The sequence below is a fragment of the Zymoseptoria tritici genome, chromosome 6, assembly GCF_000219625.1.
Source record: "Zymoseptoria tritici IPO323 chromosome 6, whole genome shotgun sequence".
Lineage (NCBI taxonomy): Eukaryota > Fungi > Ascomycota > Dothideomycetes > Mycosphaerellales > Mycosphaerellaceae > Zymoseptoria > Zymoseptoria tritici.
In genome coordinates, this window is record NC_018213.1 from 1,887,601 (window position 1) to 1,907,222 (window position 19,622).

At 54.7% G+C, this 19,622-nt stretch overlaps 6 protein-coding genes across 6 annotated transcripts; 3 read left to right on the forward strand and 3 right to left on the reverse strand.

Annotated features, from left to right (window-relative positions):
- Window positions 1-1,428: 1,428 nt before the first annotated feature.
- LPD1 (dihydrolipoamide dehydrogenase) lies at window positions 1,429-3,213 on the forward strand (the record flags this gene model as incomplete). Its single annotated transcript, XM_003851529.1, has 4 exons — window positions 1,429-1,633; window positions 1,690-1,769; window positions 1,835-2,539; window positions 2,596-3,213. The coding sequence occupies 4 exons, from the start codon at window positions 1,489-1,491 to the stop codon at window positions 3,211-3,213; spliced, it is 1,548 nt and encodes a 515-aa protein (XP_003851577.1).
- Window positions 3,214-3,685: 472 nt separating this feature from the next.
- MYCGRDRAFT_109954 (asparagine--tRNA ligase) lies at window positions 3,686-5,501 on the reverse strand (the record flags this gene model as incomplete). Its single annotated transcript, XM_003851716.1, has 2 exons — window positions 3,686-3,925; window positions 3,982-5,501. The coding sequence occupies 2 exons, from the start codon at window positions 5,473-5,475 to the stop codon at window positions 3,686-3,688; spliced, it is 1,734 nt and encodes a 577-aa protein (XP_003851764.1).
- Window positions 5,502-5,974: 473 nt separating this feature from the next.
- On the reverse strand, window positions 5,975-7,037 carry MYCGRDRAFT_73369 (uncharacterized protein; the record flags this gene model as incomplete). Its single annotated transcript, XM_003851715.1, has 5 exons — window positions 5,975-6,151; window positions 6,216-6,391; window positions 6,446-6,670; window positions 6,722-6,813; window positions 6,877-7,037. The coding sequence occupies 5 exons, from the start codon at window positions 7,035-7,037 to the stop codon at window positions 5,975-5,977; spliced, it is 831 nt and encodes a 276-aa protein (XP_003851763.1).
- A 2,172-nt stretch (window positions 7,038-9,209) lies between these two features.
- On the forward strand, window positions 9,210-10,080 carry MYCGRDRAFT_73372 (uncharacterized protein; the record flags this gene model as incomplete). The annotated part of the gene is made up of 2 exons (XM_003851530.1): window positions 9,210-9,621; window positions 9,682-10,080. The coding sequence occupies 2 exons, from the start codon at window positions 9,361-9,363 to the stop codon at window positions 10,078-10,080; spliced, it is 660 nt and encodes a 219-aa protein (XP_003851578.1).
- A 4,886-nt stretch (window positions 10,081-14,966) lies between these two features.
- On the reverse strand, window positions 14,967-17,554 carry MYCGRDRAFT_73377 (uncharacterized protein; the record flags this gene model as incomplete). The annotated part of the gene is made up of 2 exons (XM_003851714.1): window positions 14,967-16,305; window positions 16,404-17,554. The coding sequence occupies 2 exons, from the start codon at window positions 17,474-17,476 to the stop codon at window positions 14,967-14,969; spliced, it is 2,412 nt and encodes an 803-aa protein (XP_003851762.1).
- A 297-nt stretch (window positions 17,555-17,851) lies between these two features.
- On the forward strand, window positions 17,852-19,458 carry MYCGRDRAFT_73380 (uncharacterized protein; the record flags this gene model as incomplete). Its single annotated transcript, XM_003851531.1, has 3 exons — window positions 17,852-18,196; window positions 18,260-19,123; window positions 19,182-19,458. 3 exons carry the CDS (start codon window positions 17,859-17,861, stop codon window positions 19,456-19,458), a joined length of 1,479 nt encoding a protein of 492 aa, XP_003851579.1.
- Window positions 19,459-19,622: the final 164 nt, after the last annotated feature.

Genomic DNA, 19,622 nt, shown 5'->3' on the forward strand with positions numbered 1-19,622 from the left:
ATGCAGAGACGCACTCTCTGACTGTCAGATTGCGGAGTTGGTCAAAGTTGTGCTGCAGATCTACGAGTGTATCCAATTGACGCTGAGTGCGCCCAGGTATCGTCGCGTTCCACCGATCTGTCGTCGTGCTGAAATTGGAGGTGACGTATGCGGTCTGGTAGCTCCTTGCGGAGAATGTGGTAAAAACGACTAAGTTGTACCTAGAAGTGTTTAGCTCCCGAGTTACATTTGATCCTCCAGCCCACGAAGAGTAGTACCACGGCTTGGCTTACATTAGATGAAGCGGGATAGAGCTGGCAAAGAGGATAATCCAGCCCAGTGTTCGCCACAATGGGATGCGGTATAGATTACGGACGCTGGGCACCCCGATATCAAACCATCGCCCTTTCACATGGGCTTTGGCGATATCCTTCCGTGTTGGAGCGGAGAGTAACTGCGCACATACGTTGCTGGCGCTGAGAAGAAGCGTGCTCAGAATGTTCACGGCAAGGTGGAAGATGGTGGCTGTGTTATTCGAGACATCACAGTCTCCTGAGCCAGGTGTCAGTCGAGTAGCTCATGTCGATTTCCAGCGGTATGCTCCTGCAAACATGCCTTGGAAGATGGTCGTAATGCCAGCGACGTTCTGAAAGTTCTTGCGCGTCCAGACAAGCACGCCTGCGTTGGCGGCAAAGATTACGAACGCTGTCACAGCGCCCAGCATGACCGCAAATTGCCACGATATCCATTTCTGCGGCTCCTTCTCGCGAAAGTCGGAGTTCAATAGCTTCTCGTGCGGCGCCGGACAAACGTCCATGGTCCAAGTCCAGTATTTGGTGCGATCTGGAGCAACGCGCAGCGCGCAGTGGCACGGGAGGGCGTACAACCTTATAGACCCATCTGACTGGCTATAGAGCACAGGAAATGAATTAAGATTCATCCTGCAGCACAAGGCCACGCCACGATGCGGACTGCCATCAGGCTGAGACTCTCTCCACGCAGCCCAGAGCGTGACCGTGCAGTCGAACAGTCAGTTCCGAGGATCATGAAAGAAACATCGTATGCACGCCGGCGGTGATCATGATCATGAAGAGCGTTGTTGCAGCTCCTCGCTCCACGTTGGCGGAATAGACATCGGGTCAGTATGGAGCTCGGAGCCTCTTGAAGCCAACGGTGGTCGCGCGTCTATCTTGCCGGCGAACATTTGCACATGGTTCCCTCCATTCTCCTGCTCAAATTATACACACCAAGCCACTGAGGGCCAAGTCGTGCGGTGCAGTTCGAGCGGGATCACGGAGGTACAGGAGAGAGAAAGGTGATGTGCTTCTTTCTAACATCCGGGACCGGCGCTTCTTCGGCAATGGCAATAGACGGCTTACTCACTGCGCTTTGCTTGAGCTTGCCAGAAGTAATGTTTCCGATGAAAGCCCAACAAAACACCTTCACAGCTCTTCCACGCCGTCAGCACTTTCTCCATCCTCCATATTCTCGTGATCGTATCTCGCGGTCATGCTGAAGAACATGGTGTCCGGTGCGCCTATGCGCAACGCCCTCCGATCGCAGACCACGAACACTTTCCGAACTACGCCACGCCTTAGCACATCTCTTCTTCAGGACCGAATATGCTCACGACGAGGATACGCAACTGAGACTGGTATGCAAGAGAAGAATCAGCGACGGACTTGCGAACACAGAAGCTAACCAAAGCAGAGGAGAAGGACTTGGTCATCATTGGCGGTGGTGTTGCTGGATATGTGGCGGCCATCAAAGCTGGCCAGGAAGGCCTGAAGGTATATTCTTCTGCTCCGATGCCATGCGGCGATGAGCATCCATACTGACATCGATCCTCCTCCAGGTCGCCTGCATAGAAAAGCGTGGATCTCTCGGTGGCACATGTCTCAACGTCGGCTGCATTCCCTCAAAGTCCCTCCTCAACAACTCGCACCTCTACCACCAGATCCTCCACGACACAAAGGGCCGCGGTATCGAAGTTGGCGAGGTGAAGCTCAACCTCGCGGGAATGATGAAGGCGAAGGAGACATCTGTCAGCGGTCTGACAAAGGGTATCGAGTTTCTGTTCAAGAAGAACAACGTGGAATACATTAAGGGAACGGGCAAATTCGCGGACGAGCACACTGTGGCGGTCAACTTGGTCGACGGCGGCGAGACCAGCGTGCGAGGAAAGAACATCATCATTGCGACTGGTTCGGAAGCCACACCATTCCCTGGCCTCAAAATCGATGAGAAGAGGGTGATCACCTCTACGGGAGCTATTGCGCTCACGGAGGTGCCAAAGAAGATGGTGGTCATCGGTGGTGGAATCATTGGTCTGGAAATGGCCAGTGTATGGAGCAGACTGGGTTCAGAGGTGACAGTAGTGGAGTTCTTGGGCCAGATTGGTGGACCGGGCATGGACACGGAGATCAGCAAGAACATTCAAAAGACGCTCGGAAAGCAGGGCTTGAAGTTCAAGCTCAACACCAAGGTCAACACCGGTGACGCCAGCGGAGAGCAGATCAAGCTTGAGGTGGAGGCTGCCAAGGGAGGCAAGAACGAGACAGTGAGTTGTGTTGAGATATCGTTTGCCCGCAACTTGCATACTGACATATATTCCAGCTCGAAGCAGACGTTGTCCTCGTCGCCATCGGCCGTCGCCCATACACCGAAGGTCTCGGCCTGGAAACCATCGGCCTCGAGACCGACAACCGCGGCCGCCTCGTAATCGACTCGGAATACCGCACCAAACTGCCCCACATCCGAGTCATCGGCGACTGCACCTTCGGCCCCATGCTCGCCCACAAAGCCGAAGAAGAATCCGTCGCAGCCATCGAGTTCATCACTAAGGGCTACGGCCACGTCAACTACGGCGCCATCCCCAGCGTCATGTACACCCACCCCGAAGTCGCCTGGGTTGGCCAAAACGAAGCCGAATTGAAAGAAGCCGGGGTGAAATACAAGTCCGGCACGTTCCCCTTCAGCGCCAACTCGCGCGCAAAGACGAACCAGGACTCCGATGGTATGGTCAAATTTTTGGCGGACGCGGAGACGGATCGCATTCTGGGCATTCATATTGTTGGACCGAATGCCGGAGAGATGATTGCGGAGGGAACACTGGCGTTGGAGTATGGAGCGTCGACGGAGGATGTGGGACGTACGAGCCATGCGCATCCGACGCTTGCGGAGGCGTTCAAGGAGGCGGCTATGGCGACTTATGGAAAGGCGATTCACTACTAGATTGGTGGTGGAGAGTGGTTGAGGCTGGTATGGTGAATAGAGACAGGCTCACTCTCCTCGGGGAAAGAGCTCCTGTGCTGTGGGATGAGACATCGAAGACAATTGCATTTTGCGTCCGTTGTTTATAGCCGGTGTACTGTTAGCCTTCAGTGTTGTATACTGTACCATGCTTCCCATTGGCACTTTGGCCAGCAGCGTTTTGGGAGCCAGAATTACACCTTGTAAGTCACGAAAGGGCCGATGCAGTGGAGTTTGAGCTTGCGTGCTTGCGTGTATGTATACGGCCGAGACAGCCTTGCCGCTTCGACATGATGGTCTTCGTCGAGCTTTGTCGCCTACGTCGGTCTTCCTCGCCCGTGAAGCTGGACAGACGCCGATAGCTAGTCGTCCTCCGCCAGAGCTTCCGCAACACACATAGCCACTCTTCGATCCCCCCTCAAGTCCATTCCTCAATCTCAGATTCAATCTCCAATCAAGGCTTACACCTGCCCATATACCTCGGATAGAAACACGTATCCCGCACGGTATGCTGCTTACACAACCACGCCAAAAACCGCTCCAGACCCAGCCCGTAACCGCCGTGCGGACTCGTGCCGTAGCGGCGCTGGTCTGTGTACCAGTAGTATGGTCCCGCGTCCATTTCCTCGCGCTTGTAGGCCGCCATGAGTTCGTCGTAGGAGTCCATGCGCATGGAGCCGCCGACGATTTCGCCCTATGTATTACGTTAGCAAGTGGTGGTGGATGTGAAAGGGGTTCGAGTGGACTCACAACACCGGGCATGAGGCAGTCGACACTCTCCGTCACGCGAGGGTCTTCCTTGTCCTTTTGCATGTAGAACGCTTTGATCTCGACTGGGAAGTGGGTCAGGAAAATGGGCTTGTTGATGATGTCGGTCATTCGCCGCTCAGCAGCTTCGGCGATGTCGTCGCCGAATTGATGCGGTTGATCATTCTCGTTCTTGATGTCGTGTTCGCGCAGCCAGTCGATCGCGTCGGAATACTTCATGCGCATGAACGGGCGTTGAGGCATTTCGAATTCCGGGTTGAGTTCCTTGATCAGAGCGGCGATGCGGGGGTTGCCCATGACGATTTCCAGCACGCCGCACATCATCTCCTCCAAATGATCGAGGAGATCGTCGAAGGTGATGAAGTCGAGTTCGGCTTCGACGTGGGTGTACTCGGACAAGTGGCGGCGGGTGAGGGACTTCTCGGCGCGGAAGGACTTTTCGATGCAGTAGACGTTGCCGGCGAAGGGGATGGCGGTTTCGAGATACAGTTGGGAGGATTGTGTGAGGTAGGCGTTCTCGCCGTAATAGTCGAAGCCGAAGAGGGTGCTGCCGCCTTCGACTTGGGTTTGGACGAGAGCGGGTGGGGAGACTTTGACATAGCCGAGTTCATGGAACTTCAAGTTGAAAGCGTGCTCGACGGCGTCGCGGACGAACATGACTCCTGACGCTGTCTCTCCGCGGAGGACGAGATGGCGTTGGTCGAGGAGGTGTTGAGGGTCGCCTTTGGCTTGGACGACGTTGGTGATCGCATCGTCGCCTCCAGGAGCTTTGCCGATAACCTCGAAGTAGTCGGCGTGCAGCTCGCGGTTGTCGGGGGCGTGAGCACCTGGTGGTACTTCCCACATCTCTCCCACGATCAACATACTTGACTCTCGGGTGAGGGTTAGAGCATCGTACGTCTTGACGAGCTGGCCCGTGAGCACACATTGCAGGAACCCGTGGCCATCGCGGAGGGTGACGAACAGCACTTCCTTCTGCTGCCGGAAACGATGCACGCGACCCATCACTCGAACACGAGTGCCACGGTTCTCGCTGGTGTAGTCGACCTCCTTTGAGCGCTCCCCGCTGCCCAACTTGACCTTCTCCGGTCTTGTCTCGCCGAGGTTGATCTTGACCGACTTTGGCAGAGACGTGTCCTCCTTCAGCACAATCTTCTTCGCATCGTCAAACACCTTCTGACGCTCCTCATCCTCCTTTTGCTGTCGAATCGCCAGCTCTTTCTCCTTGCCGGCCTTCTTCTTCTGTGCGTCTGCGTAGTTGGCGGCTTTCTTGAGCGCAGCTTTCGCCGCGGGCTTCCATGTCGCTTCTGGTTCGTCGCCCTCCTTCTTCTTCACCTGATATTGTGCTTGGTCGGTATGTTGGAGGTAGGCATATTGGACAGTCTTGAAAGGCTTCGCTTCGCTGCCGTCGACTTCTTGTGTGTCTTGTCCGACTTCCTCGTCGATGTAGATTGTCTTCTTGTCTGCGTCCGCCATTTTGGGTGGTGTGTTGACTGTTTGTTGTCGAAGGAGACGCTCGAGTCAAATGTCAGTGAGCTCTCAAAATAAAAAGAGTCACCAATGCCAATGACTGTTCCAGCCCCGCCAAATCGAAACGCCAAGCGTTTCGCGATAAGAACGACCGAGGACATGACAATGAGGTACACAAACGAATGTGTGGAATGAGGTGCAACTGATCAGATCGCAAGTAACGCAAGTACAATGATATGCCCTATCGTTTGTTCGGTACAGTCGTCGTTCAGACTATTCATCGGGATTGCACATGATTTGGCTCTTATCCACTTCACTCCTGCCTCCTTGTCTGCTCTTCACGAGTGTGCTCCAAGCATATAGATACGGCGAACATCATTTCGAGACGATCATGGCAGAAGACCCAGGTTGGACGTCGTACGAGCTCAGCGAAACTGCTTCCACAAGGTTCAATGTTTAATTCTCCTACTTCCAACCTGGAAGCATCAGAACCAGCGCCATACACTCAGTCCGACTTCGGCTCCACATTCTTCTCAATATCAGGCTTCGCCTTCCTCGCCTTGATCAGCCCACTCAAGTCTCCCACGGGCAAATCAAGCGGGAAATCCACCGCTCTCAACAACTGCGCGAAGAAAAGGTACCAGCCAAACATGCAGAACGCGAAGACGAATGCTCCGGCGGCCTGAAAAAAAAAAGGTAAAGTTAGTCCTACGTTCGCACCAAGTGTTGGAGGACAGTAGACGTACCACTTCCAGCCTTTCAAATGCCGCGGTGTCACCCTCTGCTCCCTTCCAGTAGGCTGCTGTCAGCAGAAAGAGCGACATGTCGAGACAGAGGAAAATCATGAAGAACACGGCGTTGGTGCGCAGGGAGCAGATGAGGTACATGAAGACCAAAACTCCCATGAAGAGGAGGAAGAAGCCTGGCAGTTATCATCAGTCAGATATGTGGAATGGCAGCTTTTCGTAATACTCACCCAAGCTAGCCTGGAAACTCTGCACGCCGGCTTCCATTTCGGCTGTCGTCGTTGCGCCGGAGGTGAATGCCCCCTCAGCGTTGAAGTATGGGGTCAACGTCGCTCCGAATGCCAGCCAGAAGGCACCGAACGATCCGAAGACGATGTAGATGAATGTGTTGCCGATGACCCATTCGAGCAGGGCACCGATGATCTGGAGCATACCGCCAAAGAAGTAGTAGGTTCCTGGACTCAGTCAGTCACAGACTTGGAGCATTCTCGGGTGGTCCTTGATACCAACTGTCGCCGCCCCACCACCTCCCGCTCCTCGCCATCCCATCAATGCACATGCCAGAGGCGTCGAAGCGATCAAGAATCCGAGCAAAGGCCTGAGATATTGCGTCAGTCCACACGCTGGTCAAACGGTCGATGATATCGTAAAAGTCACTCACAAAGGCGTAGGATTGGCGAATGTTGATCGCAAATGTCCTCGGACTCGATTCTCGGGATTGAGGTACAGCTTCTCGAACATCTCCATCGAGATGTTGACGCTCTGTGCCGTTTGGATGCGGGAGAGTTGGTCCACGCCATTGATGTCTTTGTGGTCTGTCATCTTGGCGATATCGTGGGTTGTCGTTGAAATATAAAATCTGGGGGAGACCTTTCGATGCAAGCACGGATGGGGAATACTGGGGAGACTCTGGGGAGGATGGGGAGAATATATGGAGCAGTCTCTAGTGTTGCTGTGGCGAGTGGGTTTCACAGAGCCGAGGGATTGTCGTTCCTGGAGTCGACATCGTCTACCAAGCACGGATGGGAGGCTCTGTCTTCGACCCGAGTGGGGCCGAATTGTGTTGCCCAAGCTTCGTAGCGCGTTCTTGATTTCATCGTCTGTTGGCCGTGCCGTCAACGGCGTGTAGGAGTGGATCCAGTTAGACGACGATCAGTGATCAGTGAACGATACAGTACAACCCCTGTTCCACTTCTCGTGGCTGTTCGAGACTGTGAGCCGTGCCAACTCGGCCCAGATATTGCTGCATGTCCGCGTAGCCTTCGCAATCTGCATAGCGATCAGTATCGTGCTTCTCGAAAGAATCTTGCTCATGGCAATGGGCGGAGGACCGCGGTGTGGGAAGCTTTGGCTAAGACGAGGGCTAGTGAGACAATTCAGACGAGTCCCCGGAAAACGCAACTCAGAGGCTCCACCTCCCCTCACATTCGGAGCTTCTCCACAGCATGCCAAATGGAATTGCCATCATGGATTCATGACGGCCGCGAAGCGGGATTTATGCGGCATAGTCCTGGTGCCGAGAGTCTCCTGACTACCCCCAAGCACACGGATGTTTGCGCTCCACCTCTCTTGAATATCAATGCTTGCCTCGTCTCCTCGTGTGCTGTCCCGAGTTTTACGACCGCCAGACAGGACCGTGAAGGGCTCCACGCCTCCGGACTTAGGCTATTCCGAAAGGTTCATGAATATCGCAGGCACCACGTCCATGCTTCCGACATGTGGTCCATCTACACATCCATTATCGTGTCGAGGGAGCGGTAGAGTTCAGCCACTGGCGTTCCTTGGAAGATCTTCTCTCGAGTCCCCAGGCTCGATGCTATTTGGAGCTATTCGATTTACTAGCAATTCGCTATTTGGAGCTTTCTCTAACACCTTCGCATTGGAGCCTCCGGCGGCCAGAATAGTTTTGCTAACCTTTCTAATAAGCCTATGCCTTACGCGCTCGGGTATCGTACGCCCGTCGCTGTCCTCGCAAGCTCGGGCTCCTTAGTACTTACTTCCCTCGTTGCGTCCGCTCGTCACCTCGCGAAGTCCGCAACTTCGGCTCGCTTGTCCGTGCACAGGCTTATTTCGTGGGGAATAGCTCCAAATAACGAATAGTCAAGCTCCAAATAGCAACGAGCGTCCCCAGACCAGAGCTTCGTATGCCAAGCTTGAGGCTGACATTGCATTGTCCGTATATTGATGGAAAAATCAATTCAAGTATACGTCGTCAGGAAACGAAGTCGTATCGCGTATCGTTTTCTTGAAAATGTCGCGAGAGAGAACACCACACGGGGCCAGGTGAAGAGTGGTTCCATACGAAGTGCATCCGGCTCGACTTCGGCACCGGACTTGAGCCCGAGATGCCTTGTGACTTCTGCTTTCAGGTTGCTTCCCGGCAATTTCTGTCTTCCACCCACACTCATCAATCAAATGAAAGATACAGCTCGCGCACGACAACAGACGGGCGATAGCTTCGACGACAATTCTGTGAAGATGCCCTACCTTCCAAAGCCTCGGTCCGCGCCTTGAATCACGGCAAGGCCACGCCAGACCCGCTGGATGACAGGACCTGCCTGCTGGACGATCGACGAGCCGACATATGCATTGACGATCTATGGGAGTCGACGGGCCATCAACGCCAAGATCTGTGCTCTACACAGGAAAGACGAAGCTTCTCAGCCGCAGAAGTGTCCGCTCTACAGATCTCGCAAAGTCGCAATGGGAGCTACCTACAGCCAAGAGCCCCGCACCGGCATGCAGCTCTCGATGGAGCTCTTGCTATGCGGTACCTTGAGGTAACCTGGTACATATTCAAGGACAGGTACGGCCTAAGGAAGGTACCTTTCCTAAGCTGCTGACGATAAGAGAAGGTGCAGCTGACCGCCAGCTCATCTGATCGAGATGTGATCAGCGTCACGCGCGCCCGTCTGCAACGAGTCATAAGGTACTTGCTTCTCTCTATCGTTTCATATCACTCACCTTATCTCAACCTCGCGTCTCTTCTGCTCTCACATTCTTCCTGTCCAAGGCAAAACAATCGCATCTGCTACTGCATCTCACCTGTGAGCCATCACATCACCGAAACATGAGCTGGTAGCACCGCATTCAACAAACACCGGCCTTACCGCTCCTCCAAGCAATCAACCTGCTCACTACTATCATGCCATTTCCCTCACTCCCCTCACCACCAAGCCTCTTCCCGACTTACCTCGTCCCATCCAACCCCTTCCGACGCCGCAAATCCAGCACCGACTCCACAGCTTCAGCAAACAGCACATCCTCCAACCCCACCTCTCAAGACTCCTACCTCAACTCTTCTCCCACCTCCCATCTCCACTGCGCCCGCTGCCTCTCCGACCTGGCGCCCACCACACAAATCATCTCCAAAGGTTTCACTGGCCGCCACGGCCGCGCCTACCTCGTCTCCGCTCCGAGTCTGCCTCACTCATCCATCAACCCCTCCAACCTCCTCACCACCAAGGCTCGCAATGATGCCCTCCCAAACCTGCCAAACACTTACGTCCACCGGCCCGTTCCGCGACAACTAGTCACAGGAGCACACACCGTCGGCGACATCAGCTGTGCGCTTTGTGGGTCGGTGTTGGGGTGGAAGTACGTGAGTGCGGAGGAGGAGAGTCAGAGGTATAAGGTTGGGAAATTCATCTTGGAAACGGGAAGGGTGTGTAGGCGCGATGGGTGGGATGGGGTTGGAGAGGAGGGGTTGGGAGGGGAGGTTGCGGTGAGGCGGGACGTGCTGGAAGAAACGGTGGAGTTTGACAGTCAGGATGAGGATGAGTGTGAGGATTTGTTTCTGGGAGTTTGGACGCCGCAGTTGGCGAAACGGAGGAGGAGGGAAAGGGAGAGAGGATTTCGGGAGTGAACGAATGTGGTGAGCGAGGCGCATCGTGGTGTCGGCTAATGAGGTGGGAAGAATCTGGGATGAACGGCGTTCATGGTTTGATTTTCCGATAGCATGATACCCTGCTGATGAATTCACGAAACTTTCTTCTTCTTCTTGTACAGATCCCTCTCGAGCATTGATGCCGCCGGACGTGACTCGAACTCAGAACTCCTTGGCACCGTCCATGGCCTATTCGGAGAGACGTCCGCTGACGAGATGACTCCAGGCCACACGCGGATGCATTTGCAAATGTGACCTTCTGAACGTTGCTGGGCGGCGCAGCATGACATGACTGCCAAAGTTGCCATCGAAATTCAGAGCTCTCATCAGGAGGAGATCGTCGATTGCGAAAGCATTCCGGGTACGCCGAAGAGTGAGGATAATCCCTCGTCGAGGATGTGTGACAAAGTGCGCTCCTTCTCTAGTCTGGTGTGGCAGTGTCGGCGACTTCTCGCTGCTCTCCGCTCACGACCGGCAAATTCGGCATCGAAATGCATGGAGCCCTTGTCCAGGAGGAGATTGTCGATTGCGAGAGCATTCCGGGTCCGCCGAAGAGTGAGGATAATCCCTCGTCGAGGATGTGTGACAAAGTGCGCCCCTTCTCTAGTCTGGTGTGGCAGTGTCTGCGACTTCTCGCTGCTCTCCGCTCACGACCGGCAAATTCGGCATCGAAATGCATGGAGCCCTTGTCCAGGAGGAGAATGTCGATTGCGAAAGCATCCCGGGTGCGCCGAAGAGTAAGGATGATCCCTTGTGGACGATGAATGACGGGAGAGTATACTGCGACTTTTTCGATGTCTGGTCGTGGACACTGAATCTCAAACCTCAGCACGCATCACGGTAGGGCTAGGTACCTCATTCTCCAGGCCTTCCGACAGATGCCGTCAGAAATCTGACTGGGTCTATAAGTACGCCAGCAAATTAATGGACGGCACCGGATACGATGCTGGACAAGCAGACGGTGCGTTCAGTCTACGAGTCGATTTTGGTCGAGTTCTCTGAACATTTGCCAGCTGTACACCACTTGTAAAGACGGCATCGAGCTGACCGGGGTTTCCCTTCTCAACCATCAAGACGAGTTTCCAATTTCGAAAGCACTTCAGATACACTGACGTCACGCTCCTCTGTGGTAACTGCTGCACATATTTCGACGTAAGAGTGCTCTCCCGACACTATTCGTTCGCCAACACCCCACTGACTGAAAACAGGCAAGCGGTCACCCCCAGCCAGCCGGATGCACAATGTGTGGATGAGTACGCTGGGAGGGCGGGGCTGCGATGGAGGAGAGTTGGGAAAGAGAGGTGGGGCAGCAGGGTGTGAAGGGTCAAGAAGGCGTTTGGAGTGGATCGAGGAGGAGCAAGGAGGTGGAAAGACGGCGCTCAAATGATCTCGGGAGATGGCACTGTGTTGATGTCTTGGGGATCTTTGATTGTATTTCAGCCTCCTGACAAATCACGAAATTCTTCCTCTCTTCAAGAATACCTTCCCATTTGCCACGTATTGATGCCGTCTAGCCTGACTTGGCTTTCGCACGACTGAAAATCGGCCATCGCATGTTTGGAATTGACCACTCACGAGGACTCCGACGATTCCGGTGAATGCTTCAGCAAAGCCGATTGCAGCGATCCTGCCGCCTCTCGAGTGGGAACGTGTGGTGCGTGGTGCGCTATTGCCATAAGAGCGAAGCCATGGTGATCCGGCCATCTCTTCGAAGGACAACGTCCTGTAGGCAAAGCAGGAGAAGACGGGCCTCAGGATACCCAGAACAGGTTGAGGAGAAGCAATGTCACAGCCTCTTTATGGAGGAGGCAAATCTTGCGGCCGGTGGCATCGAGACTCGCAAGACTCCAGCGACATCGTCGGGAGACCGATCGTACTACATCGAAGGCCCTACAACGTGTCTCATGCATCCGGTAGCTACCAGCGCTGGCTTCCCAAGAGACCTTGAGAATGTCAAGCAAAGACATGTCAAGCAAAGTCACTGCTTTGCTTGACATTCTCAAGTTCACGTTGGCTCGGAATGGGTCGGTATCCAGCTCAAGGGATGGATATGAAGTAGCTTGTAGCCGCGCGTAGTCAGGCTGGCATCATGGGTAGCTCAAATCTGCCAACGTCCGACAATCTCCCGATGGTTCAGACAGAGGCATGTGTGCTCTTTGCTCCCGGTGCGGAGCTCATGTGGCGCTCTTCGGCATTGACTTGCAAGAACCGGCTTGTCGAGTTCTAGCACTGCCTCGATCGATGCTTGTCGAGTTCTAGCACTGCCTGCCTTATCAATGCCAGGGATCTCTGACCATGAGGCTTCGTCTCCGATGGATCGTCGTCGGACGTCAGCCGCTCCTTGATGGAACAGAACGAGTGCGGCATGTCCGGCAAATAGGATCATATATAGCTTTCCAGTGTCCCTGCAAATGCGAATTTGTCGACAGCTTCGGGGTCGTGGTGATTCCGCGGAATGACCGGAAGACTCAGCCATCATGGTGCAACCTGTTCCCTGCGTACAGGAATATGGCGCGGACGGGTCGACAAAGTCCATCTACGCTGCTTGAGCACGTTACCGGCACTCGTTTGAGAACTCGCATTGGCGCGGAAAGGCCGGTGATATGCCCATATGGGGCTATGCATTACCTTCTTGCTTTTGACCCGGGTGTTGTACATACCGTTGCATGCCCTCGACGATGCCCTGGGCGTTCCCGGGCGTTCAATTTGCTCACTCGCCGGCCAGTCGACAAGCAAGCGAAACGCTCATGCCCGAGGGGCATAAATACTCTTCCTCTTCCTCGTCCCAACTCGTCTTTCTTTCTTCATCATCTCCACCACGAGAAGATCTCTTCGCAAGGTTCCGCGCAACGAGACCTCAATCCATCTCCAAGCAACGACGTCTTCACTTGCAACAACCTGCAAAGAAGCAACAGAACAACACCACTCTTGATCAACACCTCAAATCAACAACCAACAAAATGCGCTTCCCCGTCACCGCCATCATCGTTTGCGTCGCCAGCCACCTCCTCCCACTTGCCTTGGCTGCGCCCGCGGCCGTGTCCCCCGTGTGCTGCCGATACAAAGGAGTACGAATTTCTCCTCCCAGCATATCCTCGTCCGCCAAACACATTACTGACTAAGAACAGAACGATGGTCGAGATTACCCGCTTGGATGTACACGAGCATGTTGAACAATTGAGTAGTGTGGAGGGAAGGTGGAGGAGGATGTCGTTAGGAGGGTCGGGTTGCGATGGAGAGAGAAGAGAGAGAGAGAGAGAGGGAAAGGCAAGGTGGAAGGGCCAAGAAGGGGTTGCAGTGGAAGGGCATCGGGATCTACAGCGTGCGAACGCATCGGAGTAGCCATCGGTTTCTCAAAGACAAGGGCAAGGACAGGCTTGTCGAGTTCTAGCAGTAGCACTGCCTCACTCGATGCTCGGGACAGATCTGAGATTCCGTCTCCAATCGATCATCGTTAGCCACTTCTTGATAAACAGAAAGATCGCGGCATGTCCGGCAACTAGCATCATGTCTTGGACTCTTGGTGTCTCTGACGAATACGACTTTATCGACGGCTTCAGTTCGGGGTCGTGGGTTATTCCGCGGAATGACCGGAGGGCTCATCCACGGTACATTATTGTGTCCGCGGGGTCTTCCAACACGACGAGACTGGAGTCTTGATGAGCAAAAGATTGATTCATGCTTGGGCGACATCCTGCGCGTTTCCCAGGCCTTACTTTGCTCACTTCCTGGCGAACAGGCTTTGATCATTGGCCTGGATACGGTCGACACTGCGATGTGCTGGAGCGCTACAACACAGGGGCCAGAAGCACGAGGCAGTGCAGTGCCCCATATGGGCATGTCACCGGCCTTTCCGCGCCGGTGCGAGTTCTCAAACAATTGCCAAGATGTGCTCCAGCTATGTCGACCGCCCGCGCCACCGCCGAGAGACTATGTCGACCGTCGGCGCCATTCCTGTATGCAGTATCCAGGCCGTATAGTCGACAAGCAATCGTGCTTGGCGGTCCTTCAAGTCATCAGACTGTCGTCGATGTGCCGAGAAATCCACCGCACCTCGTGCTCGATGGCACATATATAGTCCCCTTCTTCCTCATCTTGCTCATCTTTCTGTCTGTTCTTTCTCCATCATCTCAACCCGGAGAGGATCCCGTCACAACTTTGCGAGCAACGTGAAAAAAGCACCAAAATCTTCAATCAACAACACCTGCAAGCAAGAAACAACACCTCAATCAACACCTCAATCAACATTCCCAAAATGCGCTTCACCATCGCCGCCACCATCGTCTTCATCGCCGGCCTCCTCCCACTCGCCTTGGCGCAACGAACAACCAATCAACGGTGCTGCATAGCTCGCCAAGTACGATTTCTCTCCCAACACTCCTCGTCCGCGGAACATATTACTAACTCAAAAAAGCTTGACGGTTCCGGTTACCCGCCCGGATGCCGCACAGATTGTTAAACAGTTGAGTGGTGTGGAGGGAAGTCGATAAGGATGTCGCTAGGAGGATCGGGTTGCGATGGAGAGAAATTGGCGGTTTGGGAGGGTGGAGGGTCAGAAATGAGGTGTTGGAGGGAAAGCCAGGAGGACCCAGAGCTCAAACCGCACCACTCAACTCGCACTCCAGTGGCTCGGTCGGTATCGTGTGAGCTCGAAGGAAGAAAGTTTTGTCGTTGCTTTCATTCCTCCCGAAGACACACACCTTCCTCGAACTGTATTTCCGTTCTCTGGCGCAGATTGCACAGTCCAAGCCCACAGAGTCAGACACATGCGGTGCAATTTGAGCGGAATCACGGAGGTATTCCTTCCCTCCCTTTTGGCAACAGGTCAATCGGACAAGGTCTCCACAGTCTTCTTCCACATATGTTTACAACTCTGCCCTCATCTTGCTCACATCTTTTCCAACCCCGCCTTCACTCCTCAACGTGACGACCGCCGCCCTCTGCGCCACTCCCACCAGATCTTCCACTCTCGCCTCCCGTCCCTCTCTCTTCGCCTTCGCCAACCCGGCAACAAGCACTCCCGCAAACGTGTCTCCCACACTATTCACGCTCACCACTTCCTCCGCGGGGACCCTCTCCGCTGGCGGGAAGAGACGCATGTACACACCTCCTACTCCCAGGCTATCTTCCGTCCCGTTACGACAGCGAGAGACGATGTACGGCCTCGCCTCGGGCGAAGTTAGCCGTGGATCGTTGGCGGATAGGAGTTGAGTAAGCAGCACCCCTTCCGCCCCAAGTTTGGTGAGAAGAGTGGGTATGAAAGGGAGGAGTTGCACAGCTTGTTGCGGAACGCCTTGATCGACGAGAGCGGAAGAGGTCGCCATCGCAAACGCGGTGCGTGCGCCGGTAGATGGTATCCCCAGCGCGTCGATGACGGACCACCAGTCTTCCCTGTCCATCAGACCCGCTGAACGCGCGACGGCGTGCATGGAAGTGAGTTCGTGGATGTTCGGAGTGGAGAGGTGGATTGACGGGGTCGGGAATGTGCTTAGCGTGTCCTCGCCGGTAAGTTGGAATGGGATGGTGGACTTGGTGGTTGAGACGGGTTCGAAGAGGACTTGTGCGTTGAAGGTGCGAGCGGCGCGGAGCCAGAGGGTGAGGTATTCTGCTGGCCAGTTTCCGTCCAGGACGACGTGGGTGGCGCGAGATGTTTGGAGTTGAGGAAGCCAGAAGTGGTCGAATGTGGTTTTAATGATGGAGGAGGTGGTTGAGGGAATTTCGAGGATGGACATGTCTGCCATTGCAACGACGAGGTCTTTGTGCGCGTCGTTGATGGCGATGTATTGTGCTGTTCGTGCTCCACTGTCCGCAGAAAACGTGGCGATACCTGCGGTGGATAGCCCGGCGGTGGTAAGGGCCTCGAGCGCTGCTTTGCCGGTCAAGTCGGAGCCGACTGCGGAGCAGAGTCGAACGTTGGACCCCATGAGATGCGCGGCGTAGGCGACGTTGTGACCGACTCCGCCGAGGGATTGGGCGATGCGGGCTGGGTTGGATGTTTGTAAGGCGGGAGTGTGAGAGCTGGAACTTCTTGGCGTGAAGTCGCAGGCGAGGTCGACGGCTAGGGAGCCGGCTACGAAGATGTCCGCTCGTTGTTCGGGCGAGGTGAGAGTCGCTGAGGAGATTCGATGAGACGGCGTAGTTGGCGAGGAGGAGAATTGGCCCGCGCTGGCGTAGCTGATCGGAACTCCTTGAGGGCTGTAGTTGCTGGCGGCAGGGCCGGTGACGGTAGATTGCGTTTCATTGAGTGCACTATCTACCATAAGCATCTACATGTATCGAGAAAGCGAAGCAGCCTCACTCACTGGTCTCCCATGCCATCCCGCTCCAGCTGCTGTAGCGCCACAGCCACTTTCGTCCCTCTGATGATGTTAGCTTCGACGAGCGCGGTATTAGCCTCCACACTCTTGCTCCCCGTAATTCTCTTGATCTTGTCCAGAATGAACGGCGTCGCCCTCGCTCCTATTTGCCCCGCAGCTTTCGCGGCTTGTAATGCTTCCGCAATGGCAACTTCCATCTTCGCGAACGGAATCTCATGCTCCTCCGGAATCGGGTTAGCGAAATGCATTCCCGACTGCAAACCCAGCGCATGCTGTGCATAAATCACCCTCGCGGCATCCATTTCATTTTGTAGCGTAACGGGACTTGGCACTCCACTGTCTCTCGAGTAGAACGCCGGGAAGTCCACACTTCCACTCCGTCCATCTGCGAATGTTGCGACAGCCACGCCTTGCGTCTCCAGCACCTCCAGCGTCTTGGCAATGTCGAGGAACGACTTACAGCCTGCGGATATCACCGTGATGGGCGTCCGCCCAAGCTCGGTCAAGTCGGCAGACACGTCCATCGTCTGCTCCGCGCCGCGATGCACGCCGCCCAGACCGCCTGTGGCGAAGATTTTGATGCCAGCCATGTGGGCGAGGACACTCGTGCCGGCGATAGTCGTGCCGCCGTTGAAAGGGTTTCCTTTGGCATCCTTGAGACCAAGAGCGAAGCATAGATCCCTTCTCGAGATCTTGAGGACGTTTGGACAGCCTGGAGATGACGCTAAGCGGGTCAGTTCATCCGCTGCCAGACCGACTCGGGCAACGCCGTCTAGGATTCCGATTGTTGCTGGGACGCCTCCATGTTGCCGGACCAATTCTTCGAGACGTGCTGCGAGTTTGATGTTTGTCGGATAGGGGTAGCCGTGGGTGTAGATTGTTGTTTCAAGGGCGACGACGGGCTTCTTCTCGGAGATGGCTTGTCGTATCTCTTCGGAGACTTGGAAGAATCTCGAGTTGGACGCGATTGTTCTCCTTGTGATGAAGGTGCTGTTGAAGACATGTCCGCGAGCAGTCATCGTCCGGCCAGTACGGCACAGCCATGAAAGTGCCGCCATGATGTATGTATTGCCTCCAGAGGCAGACGGATGTCCAGGGGTCGCCTCAGGCTGTTGAAAGCGTTGTTAGATTGTGCTGAATCAAGCTACCTTGTCCTTGCTGGTCGTGAGGCAATGAACGAGCAGGTTAATTGACCGATCAACATGTAGTCAAGCAGACGGGACCTACTATATTCTTGCTACTGTGCAGTGTATGCCGGACAATCTCCTCGCTCGATTCGTTCTCCGCTTGTGATTTTGAACGCCGATATCCGCTCTTGATGCCTGGATGCCTGAGGATCTCAGGCCGCAAGATATTCAAGGGAGACGACAGCTGGACTGGAGGGCTCCATGCGCATTGGGCTTCCCTTGACTTCATTGACTTCTCATCAATGCCACCACGATGAGGTTATTACAATGGGCCCTGCTGGGCTTTACAGCTATTGTTGCCGCAGACCTCAACAACACAGGAGAATCTCGCAATGTCCTCAAAAGCGCCTTCATACCACCGAAGCACTTCCGCAACGTCAACCTGGTCCGCAACATCAACCTGGAAAAGAGCTATCCTCGAGAGACGGTCAACGTGGTCATTGAGAACATTGATCAAAAGGCGCAGTCGGAATACTTCATTCCCTTTGAGCAAGGATTGATTGGGAGAATTGGTGGATTGGAGGTCAAGGACAAGAAGCAGCCGGATAGGACGGGCTTTCGCACAGATGTCGTTGGCATTGATCCCTTCAGGTGGGCGTGATTGCAGGAGGCGGGAAGATGAGCTCGAGATATGCTGACATATGACACCTGCAGCACCACCGAATACTACAAAATCACCCTCCCTACACCTCTTCCTCCGAACGAGCAATTGACCATCTCCATCACCTACGTCGTCCTCTCCGCCCTCGAGCCTCTGCCTGCACAAATCCAGCAAAACGACAAGCAATACGTCCAACACACATTCTCCGCCTACGCACCGTCGGCATACACAACCAAACAGCAAAAGACAAAGCTGAAGCTCCCCACAACCGATGTGCCCGATGCCGTCAAGCTGCCCGCCTCCCTCAACGCCGAAGGCAAGGAGGATCCCCAAAAGCAAGGTCCCACATACACATACGGCCCATACACCAACTTGGAAGCCGGAGCTGTCCAAGAAGTCAGCGTTCGGTACGAGTTCACCAAGCCACTCACACACGGCAAGCTCCTGGAACGCGACATCGAAGTCTCCCACTGGGGCGGCAACATCGCGACCGAGGAGCGCCACTGGCTCACGAACCGCGCGGCGACGCTGAAGAACCACTTCTCCCGCGTGTTGTTCCAGCAGTCGAGCTACTACAACCCTCCCAGCAGCGCGTTGAAGGAGATGAAGTTCCCTCTCATCGTCGGCAGTGCGGATGCGTACTTCATCGACGACATCGGCAATGTGTCGACTTCTCGCTTCAGGACGAATCTGAGGGAAGCCGACTTGAGCTTGAAGCCGAGATACCCCATTTACGGAGGTTGGAACTACAATTTCCGCGTGGGCTGGAACGGCGAGTTGGAGAACTTCCTTCGCAAGACGAAATCCGGTTCGGACAACTTCGTGTTGAAAGTCCCATTCTTCGAGGGTCCAAAGCAGGGCGAGGGAATGGAGTACGAAAAAGTCGTCACCCGTGTGATTCTGCCTGAAGGCGCGACGTACGTTTTCAACTATACCGACACGCAAAATTGACCCCTGCTGACTGATCTTGAACAGGAATGTCCACTTCGAAACGACAGTCCCCATCGTCTCCGACACCATCTCCCTGACCAAGACTTTCATGGACACCGTCGGACGTACGACGTTGACTGTGACGGCTGTGAATGTGGTCGACGAGCTGCGTGATCGCGACCTCATCGTCACTTACGACTACCCATTCGCAGCGCGATTCCGGAAACCGCTGACGATTTTCGCGGGCGTGTTGGTGCTTTTCGTGGCGAGCTGGGTGGTCGGGAATTTGGATGTGAGCATTGGGAAGCAGAAGCGAGCGTAGGGAAAATTGTGAAAGGACAGGCTGTGGAGGAAGGGTTGTAGATCTGGTTGTACTACTATATACAGGACAATCTGTGTGCCAGCCAATACCTCCGTGCTTCCACGCAAACTGCACACTTCAAGCTACCTAAGTGCACTTTGTCTAGCTGAATGAGGGCGATCACA